The sequence below is a fragment of the Anolis carolinensis genome, chromosome 2 (assembly GCF_035594765.1).
Source record: "Anolis carolinensis isolate JA03-04 chromosome 2, rAnoCar3.1.pri, whole genome shotgun sequence".
In the NCBI taxonomy this organism is placed as follows: domain Eukaryota; kingdom Metazoa; phylum Chordata; class Lepidosauria; order Squamata; family Dactyloidae; genus Anolis; species Anolis carolinensis.
Genome location: NC_085842.1, coordinates 83,302,919 through 83,330,586, shown reverse-complemented (window position 1 = coordinate 83,330,586; position 27,668 = coordinate 83,302,919). Strand labels below are relative to the sequence as shown.

Below are 27,668 nucleotides of genomic sequence, written 5' to 3'. Positions count from 1 at the left end.
AATCATACACTACACAGCATGGGAAAAGGGGATAAGCGATTTCCCCTTTTCTCTTATAAATTGAGAATGTGACATTATCCAGTATAATGGGCAATAGGCAGTAGGTTCACGAGGTCAGAGGAAAAGAACACTTTGTAAAATGCATAGTTAACACTGAATTCATTGCTACAAGGTGTGTTGATGAGGAACTTGGCTCTGAAAGCTTAACTCTAGAAGTCCTCAATTGCTGCCAATTTAATGAGAGCTGTGTTTGCCACAGGCCTCTTCAGTTGAACAAAGGTGACCCATTATTTTTCTTCTTCTTCTTCATCATCATCATCATCATCATCTTTATTTATACCCCATCTTTCTCCCCATGGGGACTCAAAGTGGCTAACACTCCACACTAAACAAATTTAAAAGGTGCAATACAAAAGTTAAAAAACAATTAAATAACAGGGTGGTAAACAGAATTAAAATATAGTACATAAACTAAAATGGCCATTAAGATTCATATTCCCCCAATTCCACCCAATCTCCTCAAAGTCCATCTCTTCCCCTTCCCCAAATGCCTGTAGACATAAAAAGGCCTTGACCTGCTTGGGGAAAGTCTTGACCTGCACCCTGGTCCCCCTTGGGAGGGAGTTCCACTGTCTGGGAGCAGCCACCGACAAGGTCCTCTCCCATGTTCTCACCAAGCATGCATGAATGGGTGGTGGGACTGAGAGAAGGCCCTCCCCAGTAGATCATAGATGTTTCTCTGGTTCATAGAAAGGGATACAGTCCTTCGGATAACCTGGACTGGAGCCATATAGGGCTTTGTAGGTCAAAACTAGTACTCTGAATTGTGCTGGGAAATGTGTTGGCAGTCGCAACAGAGGAGTTGTACACTCTCTGTAGCTACTCCCAGTTAGCAGTCTGGCTGCTGCTCTTTGGACCAAGCACTTTTCAAAGGCAGCCCCATGTATAGTACATTACAGTAATCCAACCGAGATATAACCAAGGCATGGGCCACCGTAGCCAGATCTCACTTCTCCAGGAACAGGTGCAGTTGGCACACTAGCTTTAACTGTGCAAAAGCACACTTGGTCATTGCTGATACCTAGGCTTTCAGGTTCAGAGCCAAATCCAGGATTCCCAAACTGCAAACCTCCATTTTCAGGGGGAGTGTGACTCCATCTAACACAGGCTGACTCTCTATTCCCAGATCTGTCTTATGACTGAACATGAGCACCTCTGTTTTTTCTGGATTAAGTTTCAATTTGTTTGTCCTCATTCAATCCATTACAGCTGTCAGGCACCGGTTTAGCACAGGGACCGCTTCCTTGAAATTAGGTGGAAAGGAGTGATAGAGTTGGGCATCATCTGCGTATAGACTGCACCGCACTCCAAAGTGCAGGTGTGTAGCCACTGAGGTGGAGGCAAAATGAGAGTAATCCCTGCCCCAAATAAAAGCTTTGCCCTTCAAATGAAAATGTTCTTCAGTCCACACAACTCTAATATTAAAGTGCTTTAAAATTTTAGCTGAGCATATAAAAATGGTGTTTAGACAGCCAAAGCAGGCAAAGTTACCAGAGGAATGAAAAATCAGATATGTGAAAGTTGAGTACCAAAGAAAAAATTCATTCCCAGAGAAGAATTCATTCTAGAATCCAATGCCCTCATATCAGCTCCCCATAATTACACATTACTGAAGTAGGTTTCTGATTTCAGAGTTCTTTTATTGTTTGCTTGTTTGTTTATTTCTTTGTTTCACACCCCATATTTCTTTCAATTTGTGGTACACAGTCTGAGAAGACTTCACCTAGGTACATGGAAGTAAGCTTTATGTTAAGACTGATAGCTTTCCTTTTTGGATGGCAGCTGCCAGAATCCCACATCCAGAAAAGCTGCTGTAGGGCTGACCGGGGTGAGATGCGGTGGATCTTGGAAGTGCCATCCAAAAAATAACTTTTCCTAGCTGGTTATAGACCAAGAAGTTGCTATGACACTCAGGCTGTCTGAGTGTCTGATTTTGAGCTGGTGACATTTTAATGACATCGTACTGTGCTTGCCTTTTGCTAGCAGTTTCATAAATGAAGTTGTGGCCTTTTAAAGCCACCTCTGGCTCTATTATCTTAATTCTCATCATCCCATCTGAACGGATAGTGAGGAGCTTTAAGATGTAGGGCTGAAAAATCTTCCTGGCATCTCTATGGGATACTACTCATCAGAGTTAATGATGCATTATTAAATGTTAGCAACAAAAACAACTAATTACTGGTTATGCTTGCAGAGACAAAGTCATTTCTGGGGGAATGTATGAAGAGTTTATACAGCTATTCCCTGCCTATTTGACAGTTAGGGATCGGAGCACTGTCAAAGGGTGGAAATGGTTGAAATGTGGAATCCATATACCGTATTGTAAGTACAAATACTGTACTGTATATTATAAGACAAGAGACACACCATAAATGACTTCTACAATATGCAGTACTACCCACAAGATGGCACTGAGTCAATTAACCAAAAAGACAGTGAGTGGTTGCAAAGGTGTTGTGCATACATGGCAAAAGAGTAGACCACACATTGAATATATGGGGTTTTTGTATTATTCAAACTAGTCAAAAGAGTGAATCATTGAAAGAAGGAGTGTCAAAAAGTGGGGATGCTTGCATAGCAATGACACTAGTGAGGCTTTCACATCACTTTTGTACCAGACTTTAATAGGAGCTATCGAAGGTGGTAAAGCTAGATAGGGAACAGGATTGGAATCTTGAATACTTCTTGGAAAGTTTGGAAGAAACTGGAGCAGGTTCACTCCAGTCATGGAAGCTGTTTGCCACACTGAATTTAGCTATACAATCTGACCCACACAGTAACTAAATCAATGAATCATAAGGAAAAAAAATGAAAATTTCAGCTGGTTTGGAATGGAAAAAGCATCTTCCTTGGAGGGAAAGGAGATACATTTCTACTTCTGGTTAAAACTGAAGTGACTGCACAGGCTTTCAGCTAATTTCTTGATGAAATTTAGTTCAGGTCCTATGAAAACCTAAACCACAAGTAGGCACATGATGTTTGCACGGGGCCTTTGACTCCCATCTAGTTTGTGGTTTCACATCATTCTTGCTGTTGCACTGCAGGTTTCTGTGGCTAGAAAGGGGCACTTGTTTATTTTGAAGCAAAGCCCAACAACCACGACAACACTTGTTTTAAAGGGAAAGACCACTACATCATCCAATTCACAGAAGGCTTTAGCTTTTAGCAATAGTCAGTAAATTGCTGGGGCTGGCGATACTTTTATTGCTACCCACAGAGGTTGTCCCTATCTGCTCTAACCAGTCTGGATCCTTGGCGAGAATCATGCAACCTAAGATTAAAAAAAAAAGTTTAAATGTGATACGAATCTTAAACCTGGATAGTAATATGGAATACAGCATTGTTGTCACTGTAAACACTTAAGAGTGATAAGTGAAAAGGTTATCTCTAACTATCATTTTGTAGGTGAGACTTACTCTTGGCAGCATGCTGTCAGGAAAGTTTTTTAACATTACCATGCTAACATAATCTTTTTTATTTATGCTGCTGTTGTGTGCCTTCATGTTATTTTGGATTTATGGTGAGCCAAAGGGGAATCTATCACAGAGTTTTCTTGACAAGATTTGTTCAGAGAGAGTTTGCTATTGCCTTCCTCTGAGGTTGAGAGAGTGTGACTTGCTCAAGGCCACCCACTGATTTCCCATGGCAGAGCAGGGATTCGAAGCTTGATCTCCTGAAATGCTATCCAACACTCCAACCACTACATCACAGTGGTTCAATTTATATACTAAATAAATTGGATTTAAAAAATATTTTGGCAAGCCAGTAAAAAATATTGTATGATGGCCACTTGTTTATGTAGGGCAATGTGCTGGCAAATATAGCAGGGGCAGAAGGTGAACTTCTGGAGATTAACCTAATCCTCAAAACATTCTGCTGACACTGTAAATGTGAATACTTCAGGGAACAGCTAAATAATATTCATGTGATATAACTGTTTTACTTATATTTAAAGGTGAACAAAAGATTAAGCAGTTTAAATTGTTTTGCTATAATTCCACACTGTGTTTTAGAATAAACAAATAAATGCGATGTCTAACAAAATGGACATGCAGCAAAGGGTAATGGCATCTCTCATTTTAATTTTACCAATTAAAAAACTGTAATTTGACAAATGTCAGGTTAGTATGAATCCAACTGCAAATATAAGTACACCTTCAGATTCAAGTCACAACTAGTGTAGGTTTTTCTTTTTTTTAATGCTGTGGTCAAGCAGATATTTTGGAGAAGCACACATGCAATGTACGAAGTTAAGATCCCTCTCCTGTTGCAGCTTCCCACAACAGTGTGTATTCAAAACCATCTTTTGGAGACAGATCACAGCTCACTGATAGAGAATACATGCATGCAGAACCACCTAGGATTGATTCCTGTCTTCTTCAATTATTGGAGGAGGAAGAGGAGGTGGGGAAGGATTGAGCAGCTTTGAAAGGAAACTGAATTGCTCAAGATCCTGGAAAGCTACTTACCAGACCGCAGTGGATTAAACAGATAAATAATGGGTCTGGTATGAAGTGGCTTGTTATGCACCTAACCTGGAGACTGCATTTTGCCATCAAAACAAGTATGTTTTATCTTCTACAGGAGTTGTCCCATCTCCTTTTAAAAAGATGGCCATATCAATCTCATGACAGCTCCATAAATAACTTCTGTGAAGATGTGTTTTCTTTTGTCTGACCTCAGGCATCAGCTCATCAGCTCATCAGCTCATCAGCTTCAAGGGAAATAAGAAATAAAATGCCCCCTACCTTCTCTTCATCCTGCAGCAGTATCTTTCTGGTAAGACCTCTTCTTATAGCAGAACATGGAGAGTGTTAAACTGAAGAATTACCTCTGCTGATATGAATTGCTATAAAGCTGCTATTCCTCCTCCATAAAATGCAATTTTCTGAACACTGCACATATATTGCAAGGTAAGAGAGCTCCACCCTAAAGCAGTGGTTCTCATCCTGTGTGTCCCCAGGTGTTTTGGCCTACAACTCCCAGAAATCCTAGCCAGTTTAACAGCTGTTAATATTCATGGGAGTTGAAGGCCAAAACATCTGGGGACCCACAGGTTGAGAACCACTGCCCTAAAAGCTCATAATCTGATAAAATATTAAAAAAATGGAGAAAGAAGATGATGCCAAATGTTGGAGGAACAGCCCCTTCACTAGTTAGTGTCCTTTCTTCTCAAAGAGTGAACCTAATCATTTTAAAACAGTGATTTATATTAGCAGCCATTGTTAAGTTCTTGTGACCAGGGCATCCATATGCTCGCTATGTCAGGAAGAGTACTTTCTGTTATCTTCCCTGAATTGTCTGCTTTTCCTGGACTCTCTTGTGGTCTTCATGACAGTGCCTGAGTAGATAGTAATAAGCACATCATTGGTTGGCTCTATAATTGGGCAAAGGGAGGTGGCTGCCTTAGAAGGATGTAAAGAAAAGGGAATTGTGCCAATAATTCCTAGAAGAGCCCTGCCACTGTGATTTCAATGTATTTTCTCCATAGTCACCAGTCTACCTTCTTTATTTACTCTTCTTTCTTGCTATAATTGCCCACCAAGTCTCTGTGTAAAAAAGTACCACATTCTCAAAGTGGCTATCACATCTTTATGCAGATACTTGATTTCATAAAGAGGACTGAGACAGAGAAGGGAGAATGGCTGACACATGGGTGGCTAGACAGCTGTAAAGATGGGGAAGACAACAGTAGTGCTTCTTGTCTTGTTTCAAATGATAGGAAGATTTGGACTGCCACTGAGTTAGCCACCCCTCATACCACTTGCTTTCTTATCCTCATCTGCTGTCAAAGAGGCTTTTCCTGATGCCATAGCACAGGTGCTACATGCTGCTCTTTGCTTTGGGCACCAAAGTTGCCTCATTATTTCACTGAAGCAATTTAAAGAATTCCCACTGGACCTTTTACTAAACAAAGCAACATATGATTGAGCTGCTGATTGAGCATGTTGCTTCTCAATACATCACATGGTCTCCAAGTGATAATTGACATATAATATAACAACAAAAAATCCAGAAAACAACTAGTAGCCTGGATCAGAAGACAACGGGTAAAGACTTGTGGCTTTGAAATGTTACAACATTGAATTCTCTTTTATGAGAAGAAACGATAACAAATCCATATCATACCTCATGCCTTTTTCACAGTTGATAAATTAACCAGCTCATGGTACCACCCAATTAATATTTCGACCTGAAATTATGGTAATACACTCAGCTTCAGAAGTGCACACCACACTGGACTCACAACGGAAAGAACCAGAGCCTTAGCCTTCACAGCTACACGGGTTATAAATAACAATCAGTCTTTCTTGCTTGCTTTCTTCTCCTTCTTTTAAAAAACTTTGCCAAAGGTACTGTTTAAGCGATCTTTCTAGATCATTTATTTTTAAATTACCAGCCAGAGGAGAGGAGAAAAAGGGGAACAAATCTCAGACGGATTGCTTATCAGAATGAAATCCAAATGTCACATTAGTTGAGAAAGTTGGGAGATTAAATTTTCCAATGCCCTTCATCTGCTGCTGACATTTTGGGAGCTTTTCTCCCCCTCCTGCTTTTCAGTCTTAACATCTTGTAACCACACACACACACACAGACCAAACAGTCCCTGTAAAGAGCACCCGACACCAAGGTCTGGGCTGCTTGAAAGCTTCTTAGAAATTGATTTTTTTTTGCAGGCTTTAGCTTTGACCTGAGGATTGCAGCTGGCTCTTTGCATGCATATGCAAGTTACATGTAAATCTTTGTGCAATAGCATTTCATTCTGAATGCTTGTTTTTTTTTTAAAAGCCATTAATTTAAGCAGGTCAACGGCTATTATCATTTAATGAGAGCTTGCAGGCTTATTGCCCACAGCTCTCTTCTTTCAAGACAGTTTTCCTCCATCTGTCGGAAGAGTCACAAGATCATTAAACCCAGCACTACAAAAAACATAAATAAATCTCCAACCCATACCTTGTCAGAATTGCTTTTGATCAGGCTGATTTAAAACAATAGGAACTCAAGAAGAAAAATAACAAGTGGCCCCTGCTTCCTTCTTGGGCCTTAGCCAGTCAAAGCTTCGCCTTCCATCAAAAAAGGCCAAGGAATAATTTGCAAAAGAAAGACAACATTTTAATACCCTTTTTCAAGATTCCAAGCAGCGAGTAGATTAAAAGAAAATAAAAGTCCTTACCCGCATCAACATTAGAGTTGTCAACACATCGGCCAGCTGAAAGGGTGGTATTGCTTTATCACATCTACAGCAGATTTGGTGCAATAGTGCTTTACAACTTTAGCACTGACTCCTGTTAATCCAGATCCAAAAAGCTTTGGTTTTGGGTTTTTTTATAGGCATTTCTCAGCTCTAGTGTGGCGAAAAAGGCTTTGTCTCAAATGTTTCTCTGTACCATCCTCCCCATTGTGTCACATTGGGGGGAAGTGTCCACCGGCTTACTTGTCCCATTGAGGTAAACTATAGGAAGCCTCCTGTGTTACCGCCACTGCTTTTTTGGCAGTGGTTCCAATTCTGCAGCAGTTTGCCATGGAGCCGCACCACAAGTACTTCTCTGGTGTGTGATGGGAGCCAGTAGGCTCCGTGGCAAAGTTGCTGAAGAACAGGAGTTGCCCCCAAAATTTGTCCTATGTGAAGAGGTCCTGTGAGTATTTGCATGCATTTCCACACACTTGAAATTACGTACCCTATTTAAATATACTTACTATTCTCTAATACTATTTCCTTACAGTTTTCATGTGTGGCTTTCTGTTTCTACATTTTCTTATGAAGTAGCCTTTAAAAACATACTAGAGAACAGCATTATTATTATTATCATCAGGAAAATGTGGCACAGCTGGTTAGTAGCCAGCTGCAATAAATCACTATGACCAAGAGGTCATGAGTTCGAAGTCAGCCTATGTCAGAGTGAACACCTGACCATTAAAAATAGCCCTGCTCATTGTTGATCTAAACAACCCAAAAGATAGTTGCATCAATCAAGTAGGAAATTTAGGTACCGCTTATGCGGGGAGGCTAATTTAACTAATTTACGACACCATAAAAATCGTTCAGCAGTGTTTGGAAAGAGGAAGTATCCTTCAAGGACTCGGTGTCACAGTGGATGATGAAGCAGCTGCTCTCCCTGTGGCCGGAATAGAGCATACCCTCAGGAAGCTGGAGAATGTTAAATTGCCTCTGTGTCTCTGTCTCTATGTTCATATGGCATTGAATATTTGCCATGTATGTGTACATTGTGATCCGTCCTGAGTCTCCTTCAGGGTGAGAAGGGTGGAATATAAATACTGTAAATAAATAAATAAATAATAAACAAAGTTTTGTGTTAATGAATGGAGTATGAACTGAGCAACTCTGTACTAAATATTTACTGAAGTGCAAGTAAGGATGGAAAGATTATTAAAATGTTCCTTAAGTGTCAAAAAACATTTTTGTAAAGAATCTTAGACTGGTAGAATCTTTGAAGTTCAGGATATACTCTGCATGAAAGTCAGACATTTGTTTTACAAGGAAAATACACTTTCATTGTAAGAAAGAGTTTCTGCAGAATATGGTGTCTTATTATAGCCAAGCCTTGCAATTGTCGTATTGCACAGAAAGTCCTATTTTCTGTATAGGAGATGGCATTATCTGCTTCAAAAATATTTTTGCACAGAAAATGATGTAGCCAGAAAACAGATTTTTCTGAACAAACTGATTTTCTGTGCATTTTGTACAGAGTAAGTCCCAAATTGTAAATTCAAAATCTGGGAAGTTTTAGCAGGCTTTCTTGTAGTGGTAAGAAAATTGCTAATATTACTGATTGCTTCCTTCAAGAATAAAATTAAGGATTAAATCCAGATCAACATAGTGTCCCTGAGCTGTCTGCATATTACACTGAGCTGCTTCTAAGCATTTGGACATGAGGATACTCCTGGAAGGAAACCCTTATATTTACTTACTCTGGAATGGTATAAGTAGCTAATTATTCATAGATTCACAGAGACTAAAAATATTGTTTGTTAATAAAAAAGCTGCTCTCTTATTTGGATTTTTATAAAATCTACCACTGAGCAACCAGCATTTCTCCAATCTTGGGAATCAGTGAATGCATCATCTTACTCGTCAAGTTTACAATTATTAACATCTTCTAATGCATTGGTTCTCAGCCTGTGGGTCCCCAGGTGTTTAGGTCTTCAACCCCCAGAAATCCCAGCCAGTTTATCAGCTGTTAAGATTTCTGGAAGTTGAGGCCAAAACACCTGGGGCCCCACAGGCTGAGAACCACTGTCCTGATGAAATATACACACAGGTCTTTGCCAGTCATTTTGCTCCCTTGTTCCTATCTGTGCTAGAGCCATTCTATCATACACACCAGCCTGGATGCCACAGCAGCTAAGGTGGATGCCACCATGAATATCTTGTAAATATAGATCATCTGGTGGTAGCATATTGACTTCTATTTTATGTCTGTTTGTGGACCCTAATGAAATGAATGACAATTTTAAAGCCCCTCAAGGTTTGGGTAAAAGATACAGGAAGGGCTATATTCTTTTTCTTCTTCTGCCTTCCCACATGCATTTTATTTTGAAAACATTATATCAGATTCCAACATTTCAAAATGGTTTCCCTCTCTCCCAGGAAGACAACTGCTCAACTACTGGTTTTTGTGGGTAACTGTTTGTATGGAGATGCTTCCTGTGTGGTCATGGCTATTTTGACCAAGTGATCTCAAGTCACCATTAAAAGAAAAAAATAGAGGTCAGGCTGATTTGATTCAAAAAGCCATAGCTATGGGGAGAGTCACCACATGAAATTAAAAAATTAGAAAATGGCAGAGTCTTAAGAATCTGCTGAGTGAAGAAGACTGCTTCAATCTGTGTCAGAACTCTTCATATATTCTTTTTTCCTCCTCAGTGTTTCAGTCTTTGTTAACAGACTAGAGATGTTTATGTCACTTGTGTATTAGAGAAGCCAAGCCATGATTCACAGGGCTCTTCCATGTATGAAGTATTTATATCCTGGCTTATGTTGTTCTATCTGTGCTTGATATGCTATTAGCAGAGTGGTGGGAATATTATGATTTATTGATAAAGTGCTCTTTTGCTCCCCCTCCCTCCCCCTCATTCTGATATGATATTTATAATCATTACACTAGGAACATCAATTCACAGTTCTAAGGAGACTGCTTGGCTGCCATGAAATTGATCAGTTTTATGAAGTCCTTTCACACACAAGCACTGACAGCCCCAGTGCCTCCTATTCTCTGGAGTACTCTGCAGTGCAGTTCATAAACTCCTGCTGACTGTGTGGAAACCTATTTGCTTAACACACCCATGGCTGTTGTACCTCCACAAAGTATCATCTGTTTGCTCAATTCTCCACCAATTTCTCTTACTCTTTTTCTCCTATGATGTTACTCATGTCAGCCATGCCTCCTGTACCAGGAATAGGTGCAAAGCTATCCAATTCGCATTCTGTTTCAAAAGCCAGTTTTAAGCATGTTGAGTGAGATTTATCTCCCAGGCCCCTTTAACACTATGCAAATAAAGCACTATGATTTCACTTGGCTGCATCTTGTGGAATCGTACGGTTTGTAGTTTGGTCACTTCTGGTTGAGAATTCTTAAATTCCCTCCTTAAATTGCAAACCCTAGGGTTCTATACAGTGTTGCCATGGCACTTAAAGTGGAATGGCAGTCCTATAGTTGCCAAGTGTGAAAGGACCTCTGGGAAGCACATTTAAGACTGCAGCAGACTTTAGAATAGTATTTCATGCTTCACTACATGCAGTGTGTGCATGTAAAATTGCTGCTACAGTTGCAATTTGAAGACTTGTAAGAAATCCAGGAGAAGTCAAAATACCCTGAAGGCACTAGATTTGATTCTGAAACATAGGGTCAGGCCTGCTTAGTGGGGCCACCAGGATTGCCATGTGCTGCAAGCTACTTTCAGAGGATGACAACCCACCTCTGAGTATTCCTTGCCTATGAAACCCTGTGAAATGATTTCCATATGCCAAAAGGTAACTTGTAGGCACATACATGGTAGATCCACAGGGGATTGAGGGTGAAAAATGGGCTTTAGAATACTTTTCCTTAGTGCTTTTTCCCCATTAGTATTGATATTACTTCTGCTGGACAAATTATTACTCATATCTTTTACTTTTGTTATTGTTCTGTGCCTTCGAGTCATTTCCAACCTATGGCAACCCACACTTTTCTTGGCAAGATTTCTTGGAAGGAGAATTGCTATTGATTCTGGCAAATGAGAGTGTGATTTGTTCGAGGTCGCACAATGGGTTACATGGCCAAGCAGGGAGTTGGGTTCTCATCTCCAGAGTCAATTTCAACAGAAAAGCAACAAAAAGGGGAATACCGTGTGCATATTCAATCGAAGACAAAAACATGTTTAAAAGAAAAAGAACCATATAGTGACATGTAACATAAATCTTTATCCCATGCTACTGATAGCAAAAGACAGATATTTTTATGAAGGGGAAAGAAATCAAGATTTATACTAATTCCATTTGATTGTAGAGATGGCCTCAGATTAGCAAGGTCCTTCCTCCCTAGAGCTGGATTGCCCCCTCTCCAAACAGTCACAGCAGCCAGTGAAACAGAAAGAGAAATCTCTATGCGGTGGAAATTTAGAAGCCTCTAGCTACTGCTTTCAAGTTCTGGAGCTTGTGTATGCGGGCTCAAAGTTTCCCGTTTTGTCTGTGATGCCTCTCTTCAGGTAGCCATTTGTACTAAGGAAGGAGGGCCCCAAATATGATGGTGAAGCGAATCAAGTACAAAGCTGACTCCTGCTTCACAAGGAAAAAGAACTATAATGCTGTGTGGCTTAAAAGGATCAGACCCTAGGAATGACAAAAGTGCCTTGCATTCAAATGACAAAGCATGTTATTACTGCAGTAGTCAAACCACAAAATGAGGATCAGATAAAGGTAAAATTGTACACCCTATTTCTCTTTTTCCTAGAAAACTGACAACTTAGACACAGAAATGTCTCTGCAAATGATGATCTGGACTGTTCCAGCAATACCAGTGGAATGGGGCCAACTTCATACAGCTGGGTATCTGGCTCATTTTTCCCCCTCCTCCATTATGTTTTAAATACTGCCCTCCACCCATAAATATAATAATAAGGCTTGGAAAAATCACTGTAATTTTCTCTCATGCTGCTAGTGGAATTCTATGGAGAAATACTAGTTAAGTTGAATGCTTCTCTGTAAATAAACACTGGAGTTTTTTGCTCCTGGAAAAATGAGCAACCACACACACGCACGCACACACACACACACACACACACACACAGTTTTGTTATTTTAAAAATAAATATTGCATATCTTGGGTGTTCATGAACAAATAATCTATCTTCCCTGTTTCCTTTAAAATTTAATTTTTTAAAAAGAATCAGAGTTACAGTGGAAAGAACTACATGTGGAATGAATAGGAATCTCATTTCTATTTCTCTCCGCATTTATATTTTGGCATAAGCTTCTTGAATAAAGTCATAGATTTACTGAATAGGCATTGTCTGTCTGAACTAACTTCATTTGAGAGAGATCATGCTCAATTTAAATTTTTAAAATGGATGTTAACAAAAATTGAGGATCTGTAGGTTTTTTTCTATTTAGTGCCATTGCACACAATTCAATATCTTTTTAATTTCATCATCATAATCTTTTCTTTATTTGTTGGAATAAAATTAGCTGGAATATGACGGGGAAAAGTAATAAACTTAATAGAGTCTGAGGGAAAGAGAACACTATATGCATTTTCAATGGGAGTAGGACAATACCTTTTACTAAAACCCAACAATAAGTCATGCAAATATGTAATAATTTCAGGTGCTACCAGCACCAAGTAGAAAATGGTCTGCTTTGGTGTATTGCTAGCTCTGGGAACACATTTGCTCTGGGTTCTCGGTTCTTTACATTACAGAGTCCAAAGATTGTCAGAAAGCTGATTAATTTTTAAACACTTACAGTTCATCCCTTTCCATTCGCAAGAGCTACTGCACTCTACAGAAAACAAAACTAATGAAGTGGAAGTTAGAAGACACTATGGATTTGCCAGTGATAGCTCCCCGAGGAAGGTTGCCCGTAAGGTCTCATTCTCATGCTTAACTCTATACTCCTTGCTGGCAATGAACTGGTTTCCCCCCATGTCGTTGAGGCCTTCAATTCTATCTGAACCTAATATAGGCAATGGCTCGTAGCTTCCTCCTACTACAACACAAGGCTACTCTATATAGTTTACCCATGACATAACTGAAACATAACATCCTTGATGAACGTTCACATGACAGCTTCTTCATGCAATGAAGGATTGAAAAACTCTGTCATCAGCAAGACAGATATAAGGGAACAGAATCCAGTGGCAGTTTCAAAAACAGGCACTAGTGAGCCAATCACAGCTTTTGATTGTGTTGTGCTAAAGAATTATAATTTATTTTCGGCACAGCTATTGGGAAAAATAATTCAAGTAAGTGTTTCAAACTCCTGACTTCTGATGCTCATTTTAAACCTTCTCAGTGCGGATCTTTTGGGGAGGGGACGGGAGAAGAGGAGAGGAAACACTTCTGAAAAAGGATTTTTGTATAATTTCCTCCTACAACATCTCAGAGTTCCATCTCCTGAAACCAATGACTAAAATCTTTCAGAATTCTAATCCTAAAACTCAAATAGGGACAGATCCATGTAAACAGAAACACCAGCCATTTCGATAAAAACAGTGAAGCAATGTCAGCAACTTTGGTATTGGTTGGTTTGTTATTAAACCAACCAATTGAAAGTAATATTTCTTTAGGAATTCTTACATATTTGCTCCTTACAGCATGATCAATTCTAAACAGTGAGAGAACAGACTTGCCAGGGTAGAGATTTACCCTCTTGCTCTCAGATTATGCATACATCTGACTGTGCAAAAAAGAAGATGTAGGGAAGAGGGACTGCTTGCCTGGCATACCATGACTTTTAGGTTCAAGGCCAAAGACATTGGCTGGGAACTCAAGCAAGACTGAAAACAAATGAGAAAAAAATCATAATGAAGAAAGCAGATGAGGACAAAGGAGATGTGATGAGGTTATTCTTAATAGAAACAGAGTGTTTGCCTTAGATTGCTTTGTGCAGATGAGCTTGCATAAGATGAATGGCAAGAACTGGAGGAAATACAAGTAAGAGAATTTGCAGGTCAATCTGTGAGTCTTGGGGCATGAAGACCAAGGCAGAAGACAACTTTAAAACTTCTCATAATGTCCTCATGCCTTCATATGATGTTTCCCACAGTCACCACCACCTCTGATTGTCTTAAACTTTTCAAAGAATAGTTGGAAACTATTTTTTCATGTATGTGTGAGAAAGAGAAAGAATGTGTATGTAAGATAGAGACAAAGGGGGCAGAAAGAAAGAAACTGTGTTTCTCAGATATATACATGTGCTAGTAATAACATTCTCTGAGCTACAACTTTGTGAATTTTTTTGCTGTTGGCTTGCTTAGTTAGCTGGGTGGCTCACTGGTACTCATTTTCCAACAGCAGACTTATACCTCATCCAATTCTAGCATTTCTCTCCCAAGAATACCAGTTGGACATTCAAATTCCAAATAAGTCTGAGCTACCAAACAACACTGCTGGAACAGGGTTGTTCGTCTATGTTTGACTTCAGGTATCTGTTTATGACAAGGTGCTATTTTACCTTAACTTCTCTTGACTACCTGGTTTTTCTTTTTCAAACTAAAGTTGTCCACTGGCTACATCTATTTTAGTTTCCAGAGCAAGAAATGTGTTTAAAAGGCCATAATCCATTTAGGATTCCCAGACTTCTAAGCTTTAATTAATAATGGCTGTAAAGCTTCCAGGCCAACACCTTGGTCAAATGTACCTTATTTTGGTTTTGCTATTATTAATTATTTGGAAGTCAAGGGATACATCTTGTTTCTGCTTCACCTCCTTCTCAGAAGGATCAGACTGCACCCCACAAAGTTTGTGTGGTCAATAAAAATGCAGCCAGTTCTGGATTGACTTAAGCCAGGGGTTGATGGTTGGGAGATGTTTTGAACAAGCTCCCTCCAACTATTCACATTACATGCAGTAACTAGCAAAGACCTATTTCCTTGGGGGAATCGAAGCTCTCTGGTTTATACTTAACATGCTGATTGCCAGAATTACAGGATGGCTGTGCCGGGAGGAGGGTTGAGAATTAGATTCTGTCTCTAATTAGATGTTTGCTCTTCATTTGAATTTCAGATGCCAGCTTTAATTTTAGAAACTTTCTGAGGAAGCAAAGTGACTTTCTCTAGCAAAAGTGCACCTGGCTCCTTCAGGCTTTGTCTGACAGGCTGTCACATAGTGAGCACACAGTGGGGCCGGCACTGTCTCTTCTTGTCTAGGTCTAAGGGGCAAATCCCACCAACTGCTGGCTTTCTTGAGTTGCTGTACCAATAAAGAGAGGCATCACAAAGTGTGAACATAAATGGTGAACAGAATATCTGTTCAAACCTTGGCTGCAACAATTTTTTTTGGTTTCAGTTTTTTTTACAGTTAACACATGACCCAGCCTGGGAAGATCTTTCAAGACAACTGTGCTTTATTTGGCGCAGATCTGTCTCATCTGGAAATACATTCCTGCTTGAATAATCAGACAAAACAGGGGCTATGAGACACTCATGCAGCCAATTATGAAGATGTGCTAATATAGTTATCATTTCAGGATACCAAATATAAACTTGTAAATCCTTCAGCACTCAGGATGATAGAAATCAGGTATATCCATCCTGCAGTTAATTACAAGACAAGTCTTTGCTACTTTCTAAATCCATACAAGGGGCAGGCTGGCTACACTGGAGCACTGATGTATCTGGATGAAAGTCTGATTAATGTGATTTAGTATTCCATTTCCAATTTCAAAGCTTTGTGCCACAATGTTATTACTTGCAAGAAAGTCCTACTCAGTTCAATTTGACTTACTCCCAGGTATGTGTTCACAGCCTCACAGCCACAATCCTCACTGTGAATTTAGTATTTTACTATAAGCAATTGTTGCTATTATATGCACTATTTGCATAAAAGTACATAAAAAGAGTGAAATGGTCTGTAATCTATGCTTCTGCTTTAGTATTCAAAAGAAATTTCCATTTCTCTCCATGCACTATTATTTCTCCAATGATATGATTGTCATATTCCGTGCTTGTATCTAACTTGTTTCTGTGTTACTCATTATAAAAACTACATTTCTTACATGCTTCTCTATTCCTCACAAGATTTCACAGGCAGATTTAAGTGGGTCTCAGGTGAATAAAGTTAACAAACCAACAGGAAAAGTTTAGAATATCCAAATAAAGCTGACAAATGTTTCAAGAAATGTAGCAAACATACACCAATGTTTTCCTCTTTTGACAGGAACATTCTCCACCAGCAAGACAGAACTGCTATTTTTCTTCACACCTTCTATTATGTGAAATGCCTTCTTGATGAAAATGACTTATAAAAAGTTCTGATTTCTTCTCCAATTATCTTTCTCTGTACTTGTTATAATCCCAGTGTAAGTTTTGTTAGATATTAAGGGTAAATTGTGCCAATGGGTTTTGCACATCTGCAATAAAGATGACAGTACCGTTCTAAATGGTAGAGATTCACATGTATGAAACAGAAGTGATGGACAAGTGGAAATACTTACATATTCTGTATCAGCCTTGGAGTCATAGTATTCAATATTTTCTTCCTGCAGAATGAAGGGAAAGTGTGAGGTCAGTATAGTTCATGTTCCTAGATCATATGAATTTGGTCTCCAATATAATAATGGCAACAAGTATAGAGTATCCAGAAGTGAAACTTATAGGGAAAACGTTTGTGGCACTGCCAAGCCAAAGTGTACTGTGGAGTAAATGAGCCATGTACAGGAAGAGGATATGGCAGGATCAGCTGCCTCATGATCACACTTCCTTCTGACCTTTGCTACTTTGCTTCTCCCATGCATGGCTCAACAGAGCTTATAAAGTGAACACAGCCATGGAGATCCCAATAAACAGCACACTGAAGCCAAACACAATAACCAGAATTTTAGCATACATTTTTGGTCATTCTGCACTGTTCAAGCAAGCAATTGATGTAACCCCAAAAATATACCTAAAAAGCTACAGTGCAAATTCTTCATTTCCCCAAAGAAATCTGGAAATGAGCAATACTTTGGGTTTTTTTTTTCAGAATTTTTTTTCTGGCAGCTAATGCAGAGATGAAAGGGGAAAACAGCAAGGGCATTTTTCCTGGTCAGCCAACAACCTGATTTCTGACACAGAACAAGCATTTTCGCTAGAGCTGGTAAGGAGAGTGAATTTCTGTGAACAGCGATCTGGCATGTCCTGATAAATTTTTCAGCAGCAGGACTAGTTAAAAACAACAACACGACTGCTTCTCCAAGACTGAACTACAACAATGACAATGATATTAATAATTCTCTTTTTTTCTAGGGCATATTTCCTACGGATGGATGAATCTGTCTGTTCCTAGTCTATGCCCCCTTCACATGTTTTACTCATAATTCTGCCCCATTCTGTTTCCACATTAATTCTTTTGAAGTTCTTCTTCACAATTCATGTTTCAATAGGCATTTTAATATGTATTCAAAAGCATACTTTCTCCCAAAATACATATTTAAATGCATTCTCTGATAATATTTAAATTGCCGACAACTGTGCCAGCATTCAGAGAACAGCAAAATGCTTTGGATAGCCATATTCTGATCCACACATTAGGTGTGCTGATTAGAACGTTTTGTATAAGAATTCATGAAACAAATGTTCCTCGGGCATCCAGAATACTGATGTACTTAGATGTAGACTAGACTTCAGAATTTTCTTTATTTGTTTGACAATGGTTCATACAGACAGCAAATTACTAACTGGTAAACCAGTGCTTGCTAGTTCCTTCCAATTTGGGATGCCAAATTTAAAGGCATCCTCTTAGTTGCTATCTAAACTTTAAAGTAGGTATCCAAGGTGCTGAGCCTATTTGTGGGTGTGGTTCAGCACCTTGGATAGTTCTTTTAAAGTGCCCTAATGACATAAAGGCAATCAAGGCTGGCAATTTAGCACACAGTGGGGTTCAATTTCCTTAGTGAATCTCTATCATCTTGCCAAATTGGATTGCCCAGGTTTTCCTTAGATGAAAAATACAGCATTTTTTCCTAACCAGTTATAGGACAATTCATACACTCCCTTATCTAGAGATTATACCAACTGCTAGCAAATTTCTAAATTTTCAGAGAGTAGTCTTTTTCTACTTGGAAATATTAAAGTCTGAATCTGTGATCTTTTGTTTCTGAAGCATGTATTGTATCATTGAATTGAGGCTCTTCTCTTGGTCATACTTTGTGGAGAAGAAGCAGACAGCTTTTCTAGACACATAAGGAAGTTGGACCATGCAGTTCTTCCCTCAAAAAGGAGGCTTCATACATTCAGAATTACAAGTAGAAAGGAAATATGGAAGATGATTATGATATATGACTATAGCATCAGATTACTGTATGCACAAAAATTGAACAGTAAATTAATAATAGCAATAGAGGTTGTTAAAATTGAATAATTTAACTGAAATTTATAATTATCTGCTTTCATTAGAGAAAAATAATTGCCAATATTTTAAACAGGTTGGTAACTATTGACTGTAGAAGGATATGATAACTATATGCTTTGTTAATTAATAGCTTTGAATAATTGATTGAAGTGATTAAATACTTTTGTAGCTGAAAAAGTTGGATTTATATATAAAGACTTATAACCACTGGAAAGAAAGCCAGGGGATCATTGTAATCTTTCTTTCTTTCTTTCTTTCTTTCTTTCTTTCTTTCTTTCTTTCTTTCTTTCTTTCTTTCTTTCTTTCTTTCTTTCTTTCTCCTTTCCTTTCCTTTCCTTTCCTTTCCTTTCCTTTCCTTTCCTTTCTCTTTTTCTTTATTATGACAACTTTTAATATATTTAAAAATATTTAATAAATAGATCTTTAAAAAGGTTTCCCCACAGAGCAAACTGTGTAACACTTCAGTGAAATTTTGTACTAGCACAGTTTAAACAACCTAGTAATTGAAGCAGGGACCCAAATGTTGCATTTCCACAGTTGTGCTGCTACTGGAAGGTCACATTGGGAGTTCATAATACTCCCCCATCCTCCACACTGCCAGAATGCCTTGACTCTGAAGTATCTGAATCAATGAGAAGAAGAAATATATTCTCATTTCTTGAAGGGGGGATATGTGCTAATGACGGAGGAGAGCTGATATGCTAATAACCCGTTCTCCTACTCAGAACCACTAAACAGGCAATGAGAAATTAAGCAGTGATTTCATAATTCCAGTGAAGAACTGAATGTCATTAATTTGAAGTATTTAGAAACTATTTACATGGAAAGATCTATTTCAGTTTCTCTTCCCGTATGGTAGGACATGCAGCAGCTAGCTGATAAAATTCATAAACGGACTAGCAATTCAAGGAGAAGAAATACTGTCAAAATAGAATGCTATATTCTATCAAGAATGGATAATTAAAGGGCACTCAGCAATTCTGCTCTGCATGCATGATTGAGAGTAAGAACGACAGTGCAACAGTAGGGCACTGCTTTCCTGGAGAACATTCAGAGCCTCCCCATCCCTCCCCCAATGCCAGCCATTCACCAACACAGTAAAGGTGGCAAAGGGCCTCATGATTCTGAGACAGTTCTTCGAGAATAAAACTGCTCCTTCCATTCATCAATATGCTATCAGTAGTGATGGTGGCCCTGCCATCAGTGAGCTACTGAATAATCTTCAGAACTTGTGAGCCAGTTAAAGGAGCTCTCCAAGGTGCTGAATCTGTTTTGTGGTTGGAGCTCAGCACTCTGCTGATCTTTGTTACATTTCAGTCTAAAATTCAGAGTGGATTTACCACCCCATCAAAATTGAAACCACCAGCCTCACTGCTTGTTGTTGCTGTGTGCATTCAAGCAATTTTGAATTATTACGAACATAAGGCAAATCTGTCATTAGTTATTGACAAGTTTTATTCTGGGGAGGATGGGCATGACCTTCCTCTGAGGCTGAAATATTTCTTTTCCAAAAGGAAGCATCTTTCACAAATGGAAGGCTATAAAGCACGATTCCATGTATCAAGCATAACTGTGGAAGGATCTTAATAAATAAGCATTGATAGTGAATGTTTCAAGATCCCCTTTTAACTGTAGCTCAACGTATTTGTTCCTGAGCAACTCCCATTAATGTTAGTGGTGACTGTCGAGGGAATCTAAGAGTAATCCAACTATGTGATACAACACAGTAGCAATGTTTTAGGGACTGACTCAGAGTATATTTACCATGGGGTTTAGGGAAATCCCATGAGATATGTAAGGATAACCAAAACTTTTTAAGTTCAAACTAAAACTCAGAGTAGATTCACTGTCTTGCTGACATGGAAATCACTGCCACTGACTACAACTCCCTTCACATAAGTTGGAGTTTGATGGAAATTGCTATCCAAAACATCTGGAGAGTTCTAGGTTGGAGAAGGCTAGAGTAAAACATGGTCCTCCATCTCCTCATAATATTAGGAATCCCAGAAATTTCATCATTTCTTTAATCAAAACATTCCTGATAAGAGAGTTAACAAAAGCAAAACTAACTAAAGCTTAGCAAACTATTAATAAACTAATATACTTCGATAAATTCTAACCTCAGGAAAAAAGTGATGACAACTAAAGAGACTGTAGTATGAGCAGGCAGAAGCACAATTACACAAAGGAGAAGAATTCATAGAGAAGTCCCATATGAAGGAGAATCTGCACACAGAAAGGGCACTATCCCTATTCTTGTCTCAAAATGCAATGCAGATCTTTGCCCCTACAAATCAAGTACTGAGCACAGACATGTCCATAGGGGGAGCTTATACTAACATTGGAAATCCTGAGCATGCAGGATTTCTAGCTCAGTGGAAACATCATATCTTCATGTTTTTCCATATGAATGCATCCATCAACATTATGAAATGGGGAAAGAACTGAGCTATGACAGTGGCAGGGCCAATGCCATAGGGCAACTGCCCTTTCTATTGATACAGACCACTTCATGCAAATAAGACATCAAGAGGGTTAGAGAAAAATCCAATAAACTGATGCGACTATACTGCTACAAACCATATTATGCATGGGAAAGACACACAGAGTAAATTCTAAGCTTAAGAAAGTACCTATTTGTATATGTATCTTCTTCATCATTGAGTTGTAATGAGATCACATTGATTAGAAATTTGATTGGTAATTGACAGTCAACTGAGTTTTGTGGTAGTAGCCCCAGTCTGTGGAACTGCTTACTTGGCTCATTTAGATGGGTATAAAGACATTTAAAATAACATTTTTTAATGAGATGAGAGTTGGTTGTGTTTTATATTTTGCTCTGTACTGCTACATGTGCTGGACTGTTGGATGTTCTAATTCTGGTAGTGTTTGTGTGCCTTAAAACATGTAGAATTCTTTGCTCTGCTCATCTCTCTGAAAAACTGGACTCTATACTACATCAATAGTCAGAAAATAAATTATTCTATCAAGGCATGACCTCCTTAAATTCCTACAAAAATACTAAATTATTTACATTGTTGATCATTGGCTTAATTCCCATGTACATGCATATCTTAAGCTGTAAACTTTCCAACCCAGATCTCTGTGCTTTTGTCAGCATTACCATGCCTGTCATGCTGAGAAACTTCCACAATGAATTGAAAATCACTAACTCTTCTTCAGAGTTATCATGGAGACAAAACCTTCTCAGCTAAAGAGATTTTTTACTTCCTTCCCCAGACTGCTAAAAAACCTAAAGCTGACAAAAGTGCTTCAGCTTAAGGAGATCTGTGCCAATTACTTAAGCAGGGAGCAAGAAAATTATCAATGGGGAGATGCTTGCTAGCTGGATATAAAGGACTAGGCATGAGCTTATCTTTAACATTTGGCAGGAAACTTACCCTCCTTAACAGAGATTACCATGTTTTCAGTCATGTGCTTCTCATGGCAACTTATAAATGCATTTGCCAATTCAATCCATCCTTAGTTATAGCTCGAAAAGCGGATTATTGGTGTTTAGATCAAACTAGCCTCCTAACGAATGTGGGTAAGCCAATCTATGAGTGATTGAAAATATGTGAAGGAAGTTAAATTCAAGGCTACATGTGGAGGAAAGCTAAAAGGACACAGTACTTAAGGTTTTAGGGAACTGAACAAATCATATCCATAACCTCTCAACTCCTAAAGGAGAATGCTGCAGCCAGTTCGTGTGAAGCAATTCACAAGCTGATTGAATATCAACAGAGTGTATTCACACTCAGAACCCTTTCACATGTCACTACCACAACACTGTGATTCCACACTAACTGCCATAGCCGAATCCTACAGAATTCTGGTTGAAAATACCATCCTTTTTGAAAATCCCAAGATGCTGGATGTACAATACAGTTCATGGGCACCTGAAACAGACTCTTCTCAGTGGCTACCCCCAAACTCTGAAATTCCCTTCCCAGAAAGGCAAAAAATGGATCCTTCCCTGGCATACTTCTGTCTGTAAGTGCGGAATTTTCTTTTTTATTCCAAAAGCCTTTTAGATATAAATGTCTAAAGCTTTACATTGGATTGAATTAACTGATTTTTTAAATAATTTAAAGTGCATATTTCAATTGTCTTAATTGAATCCAAGATTTGGAAGATACCCTCAAAGGCCATCCAGTCCAACTGTCTTCTGCCAGGCAATCCAAGCCCTCCCAACAGATGGCCATCCAGTCACAGAGCTATGGAATCATAGCATCATAGAGCTGGAAGGGACCCAAAGACCAGCCATGCAAAGGTGTTCTGCCAGACCTTCCCAATATATGGTCATCCAGCTCCTGCCTCAAAACCTCCAGAGAAGGAGGCTTCACCACCATCTATTCCATCTTGATGTTTCCATCTTGAAAGTTCATAAGATCTACAATTGTTAAAACTTGGGAAAAATACAAAAAGAAATTATATGAGAAAACACCCCTATGGATATCTCCTTTGGAGACCTACCAAAGGAGATTATTGGGTTGGAATAAATGGCCAAACTATAAAGATTTACTAGAAAAACAAAACGGGGAATGAAAAATGAAGACACAGCAGGAAATGAATCAACTGAACAAAAACATATCCTGGTACCATTGTGGCAAATAAAGGAACATTTTAAAATAGATAAAGAAATACGATTTGCAGCACAAAACACATTTTGGGGAAAAATCATGCAAAAAAGAGGAAAATAATAACAAAAATCTATAGAAAATTGTTAGAATGAGAAACTGGAAAGGAAGAGGAAAAACATACATGATTAGATGGAAAGAGAATATAGGTAGAAAGATTAGAAAGGAAGAATGGGAAGAAATATGGGAAAAGAAACTAAAATATAGTAATGCAATAGATCTGAAGGAGATTTGGATTAAAATGGCCTATAGATAGCATATGACCCCACAAAAATTAGGGAAATGTGATAAAAATATAAAAAATAAGTGTTGGAAATGCGAAGAAAAAGAAGGAACCTACTACCACATGTGGTGGGCATGTAAGAAAGCCAAAACTTATTGGAGAAAAATTCAAGAAAATTTACAAAAAATGCTAGAGATAAAAATACCAATGAAGCCAGAATTATTTTTATTAGGAATACATGAACAAAAATTAGAAAAAAAACAAAACAAAACAAAGACAAGCTCCTGTTCCTCTTAACAACAGCAGCAAAGATCTGCTATGCGAGGTTATGGGGGAAAAAATGAAATACCAGAGGAAGATGATTGGCTGAAAAAAGTGCAAGATATTAAAAACATGGATAGGCTCACCTTTTTACTTTCTAAAAGCTAGGGAAGCCCAATAAAAGAGACAGACTGGAGTAGTGTAACAGATTACTTAAAGAAAAAATTATAAGACATTGATAGAATAAAGGGGAAGATACATCCATAAACAAAATATAGAAGCAAAAGGAAGGAAAAATAATAACAATAATAATGACAAAAAATAATAACTAAGGGAAGAGAATGAGAAGAAAACCCTCACCAGGCAAAAGAAGAGGAAAGAAGATAAGGAGAAAGAAGTTAAGAGGAAACTAAGGAAGAAAGAAAAGGGAAAAACCTCAAAGAAGATGTTCGGAAGTCAACACCATATTTTTTTCTGTTTTTATATTTTTAACTCTGTTTATCTATATATTTTCTCCTCTTCTTCTTACTATCTTCCTCCATATTATGCTTTATTTCCACCCCCAGTCCTCCTTTCCCCTCCTCCACCCCTACCCTTTCAATTTTCCTATGATCACACTGTCTCTGTTTTTTTTAATCTGTAAAAAAGACTCAATAAATATTTTCTTTTATTAAAAAAAGAAAGTTCATAAAATCGTAGGGCTATCCAATCCAATACCCCCTTTCAGGAAGAAAAACACAATCACATTGGCTTTTTAAGCTGCTACATCACATTATTGACTTATGGTAAGTTCCTAGAAATGGAAGGGAATCCCAAGGGTCATCCAATCCAACCTCCTTCAGCCAAGCAGCAAGACACAGTCAAAGCCCTCACAACAGATAGCTCAGTTGAAAAACCTCCAGAGAAGGAGACTTCACTGGACTCCAAGCAGTCTATATTTTATTAGGGTTCGAAGTCTTGTTCTTGCGCAATTGGAAATGGATGCCATATGGAATACGGGCCTGTTTTTATTCAGATCCAGAGCTGCAGCTTTGTGTTGGATACAAGGCTACAGAAGATACCCTCAATCCCCTTCAGTCAGGCAGGAAGACACAGGAAGACACAGTCAAAGTCCCCTCCCCCCCCCCCCCCCATGGTCATCCAGCCTCAGTTCAAAAACCTCCAAAGAGGATTAATTATTACAGAAGCAGACTGCTGGTATTGTTCAAGTGCAGGGACTATTGTCTTTTAAAAATTGCACCATTTGTTAATGGAGTTGTAGTAATTACTACTAAAACTGATAATTTTCTAATTAAGAAAAAAAGATCTGTTGACAATGATGTTTGTGATAAACCTCATGGAATGGCTATAGAGGAAACAAACTACACAAGAATCAATGTACTAACATAAGGAGTGTAAAGGGGGAAAAAATCCAAACATTGTTTAGACAGTAAAGATATATGAAATTATCTATCTGTCTGTCTGTCTGTCTGTCTGTCTGTCTGTCTGTCTGTCTATATGGCATGTCACCAACATGAAAAGTTTGGAAAGCTGTGCTCTACAGTATGGCCAGCCTGTTTTAAGACTAGTGGTTTATGGCTCCAGCTAGTTCTTGATCTCACCCAGCCAAGCACTTGTGTCCTTAATCAAGAGCGCACAAGGATCATTTGAGATAATAATTATGCCTTAAGTATTAAAACAATCTGAATATAAACCCTTGTTTTGTCAATGTGACAATTTCCAGAGGAGCAACACTGTTACAGGATGTAATCATGTCATCCATAACATTAGGGGGTCTAGATCTTCTCATCTACTGGCATTTACCAGCAATGTCTTTCTGCAATATATATTTGCAAGAATTTGCACATCTGCTAACATCTATATGACTAGAGTTCATGGCCAGATATGAAATCATGAAACAACAATTCATTAAAAATCCCACCTGTATTATTAATGAAGAAACTGACAGTTTCTGAAATTCCAATTGCTTGTTTCAAGAACAACTAAGAGTCTTGTGGAACCAGAAAGATAAACATGTTTTAACTGGCATAAGCTTTCAGATAGTAGCTGACCATCAGATGCCCAACAAAGCTGTTAAGTTTTATAGTGCCACATGGTGTTTTCTGTTGCAATAGATCTAGATGGCTAGTTCCTTTTTGGAATCTATATGTGTTTCCATCAGCTCATTAGTGCAACAATATCTGTGTTGCCAGGCCACTCAGCCACATTTTGCTAATGTTACCTGTTAAAGTAATGCTCTCTGACTTTCCCTTTTTTAAAATGTATATTTCACTTCCCTTGCTCATTACTGTTTAACAAGCATTTTTTCTCTTTCTTGTTTACAAGTCTCATTTCTTCTTAAGAAGTGGGTATTGGGTTTGTTCACACTGTACTATTATTACAGTATTTTGATGCAGTTTTAATTGCCATGGCTTCAGCCTATGGCATTCTGGGATTGTAGTTTCACCAAGTGCTTAGAATTCTCTCCTGGAAAGTCCAAATGTTATAATTCAGAGGACTGAACTAGACCATTTTAAGTATCCTACCAAACTACAAACCCAAGGATTCCACAGGATGGAACCATGGCAGTACAAGTGGTATGAAAGCACTATATATATATTTGTGCAGTATGGATAAAAAAAAACTAATTCCTCAATAAAACATGTTACTTTTTAAGATATGACAGGATAATTTGTCATTTGTGTCAATATGGAGAGATACTGTTAAATAGGGAGTAAGGAGATGGGAGTAAACCATGTTATAACACAAGTCAGCCAATCATTAGTGTATAGTAAGGATGGGTAACTGTGCAATGCTAAGGGGCTGCACTGGTCTCCCAGAAGAACTTTGCGGGGGGGGGGGGGGCTCCACATCTGCAATGCATTCACCTCCCCATAAAAGTAAAAAAAGTTGTTGGGCCTCAAGTGCCTTCTAGACCAGTAGTTCTCAACCTGTGGGCCCCCAGATATTTTGGCTTTCAACTCACAGAAAGCCTACCAGCTGGTAAACTGGCTGGGATTTCTGGGAGTTGTAAGGCAAAACAACTGGGGACCCACAGGTTGAGAACCACAGGTCTAGACTAAGGACATGTTTACCATGTTTTTGGGACTTCCTTTATTTGGGAGTCACTTTCTGTTTTCCTGTTTTAAACAGGCTTCTCTGGTACCTAAATTGGTTCAGACTGCCCCCCCCCCCCAAATGGTGGGAATGCCTCGCATGTCTCCAGAAGCCATGGAGGGGCATTTTGGAAGATTTCTTTGGATTCCCCCCACATTGTGGGATCCCTAGCTTAGGGAGCCCACTGGTGACACTTTGTCCACCTCTGATTTGTAATATAGAAACATTGCTATGGAAATTTCTTTATGCTGGGAAGAACAATGATTTAACAAATACATCCTCTGAGAGCAAGTGCCAGGCATTAAAAATTAGAAGTAGACTTTAAAAATAATGCATTGGAAACAGGTATGCTTTACCCCAAATTGACAGGTGCTTGTTTGTGTTAGTTTCTGTGAAGAAAAAAGTCACTGTTGGAATTTGGAGCGGGGGGCATTTAAATATTAATAAGATGCACCATCCAGATTCTTATCCATTTGAAAATGGCTCAACATTTATATCTGGGATCCTAGGCATTATATTCCCGACCTAGCTGCATTCCCAGCTCATTTCAAACATGCTGTTTTGAAATGAGTTTCTTTTTCCAAAGCAGTGTTTCCCCTCTGTGATTTATTGAGATGGTTTGCCAAGGATCCCTCATGGTGCAAATATCACCTTGCTCCTAATCCTCAGGTGGACTTTAATATTTGTGGGTTGTCTGGTGCGTAATAATCTGTTACTGACAGCCTCTGTGTCTTTGTGTTCTGATAATCCCTCAGCAACAAAAAAGTTGTGTGATGTAGGCATACTGTGAGATCAGATCTAACAGAGCCAGAGGGGAAAAGAATTGCATTCAGTGGAAATAC

At 38.6% G+C, this 27,668-nt stretch overlaps 1 protein-coding gene across 3 annotated transcripts in view; it reads right to left on the bottom strand.

The window, feature by feature from the left end:
* Positions 1-27,668, bottom strand: part of cacna2d2 (calcium voltage-gated channel auxiliary subunit alpha2delta 2) — an 839,819-nt gene that overhangs the window by 249,402 nt on the left and 562,749 nt on the right. For all 3 annotated transcript variants that reach the window (XM_008105051.3, XM_008105052.3, XM_062973861.1), the window contains one exon: positions 16,712-16,756. In XM_008105051.3, coding sequence (XP_008103258.2) covers positions 16,712-16,756 — 45 coding nt within the window. The remainder of the gene's footprint in view (positions 1-16,711; positions 16,757-27,668) is intronic.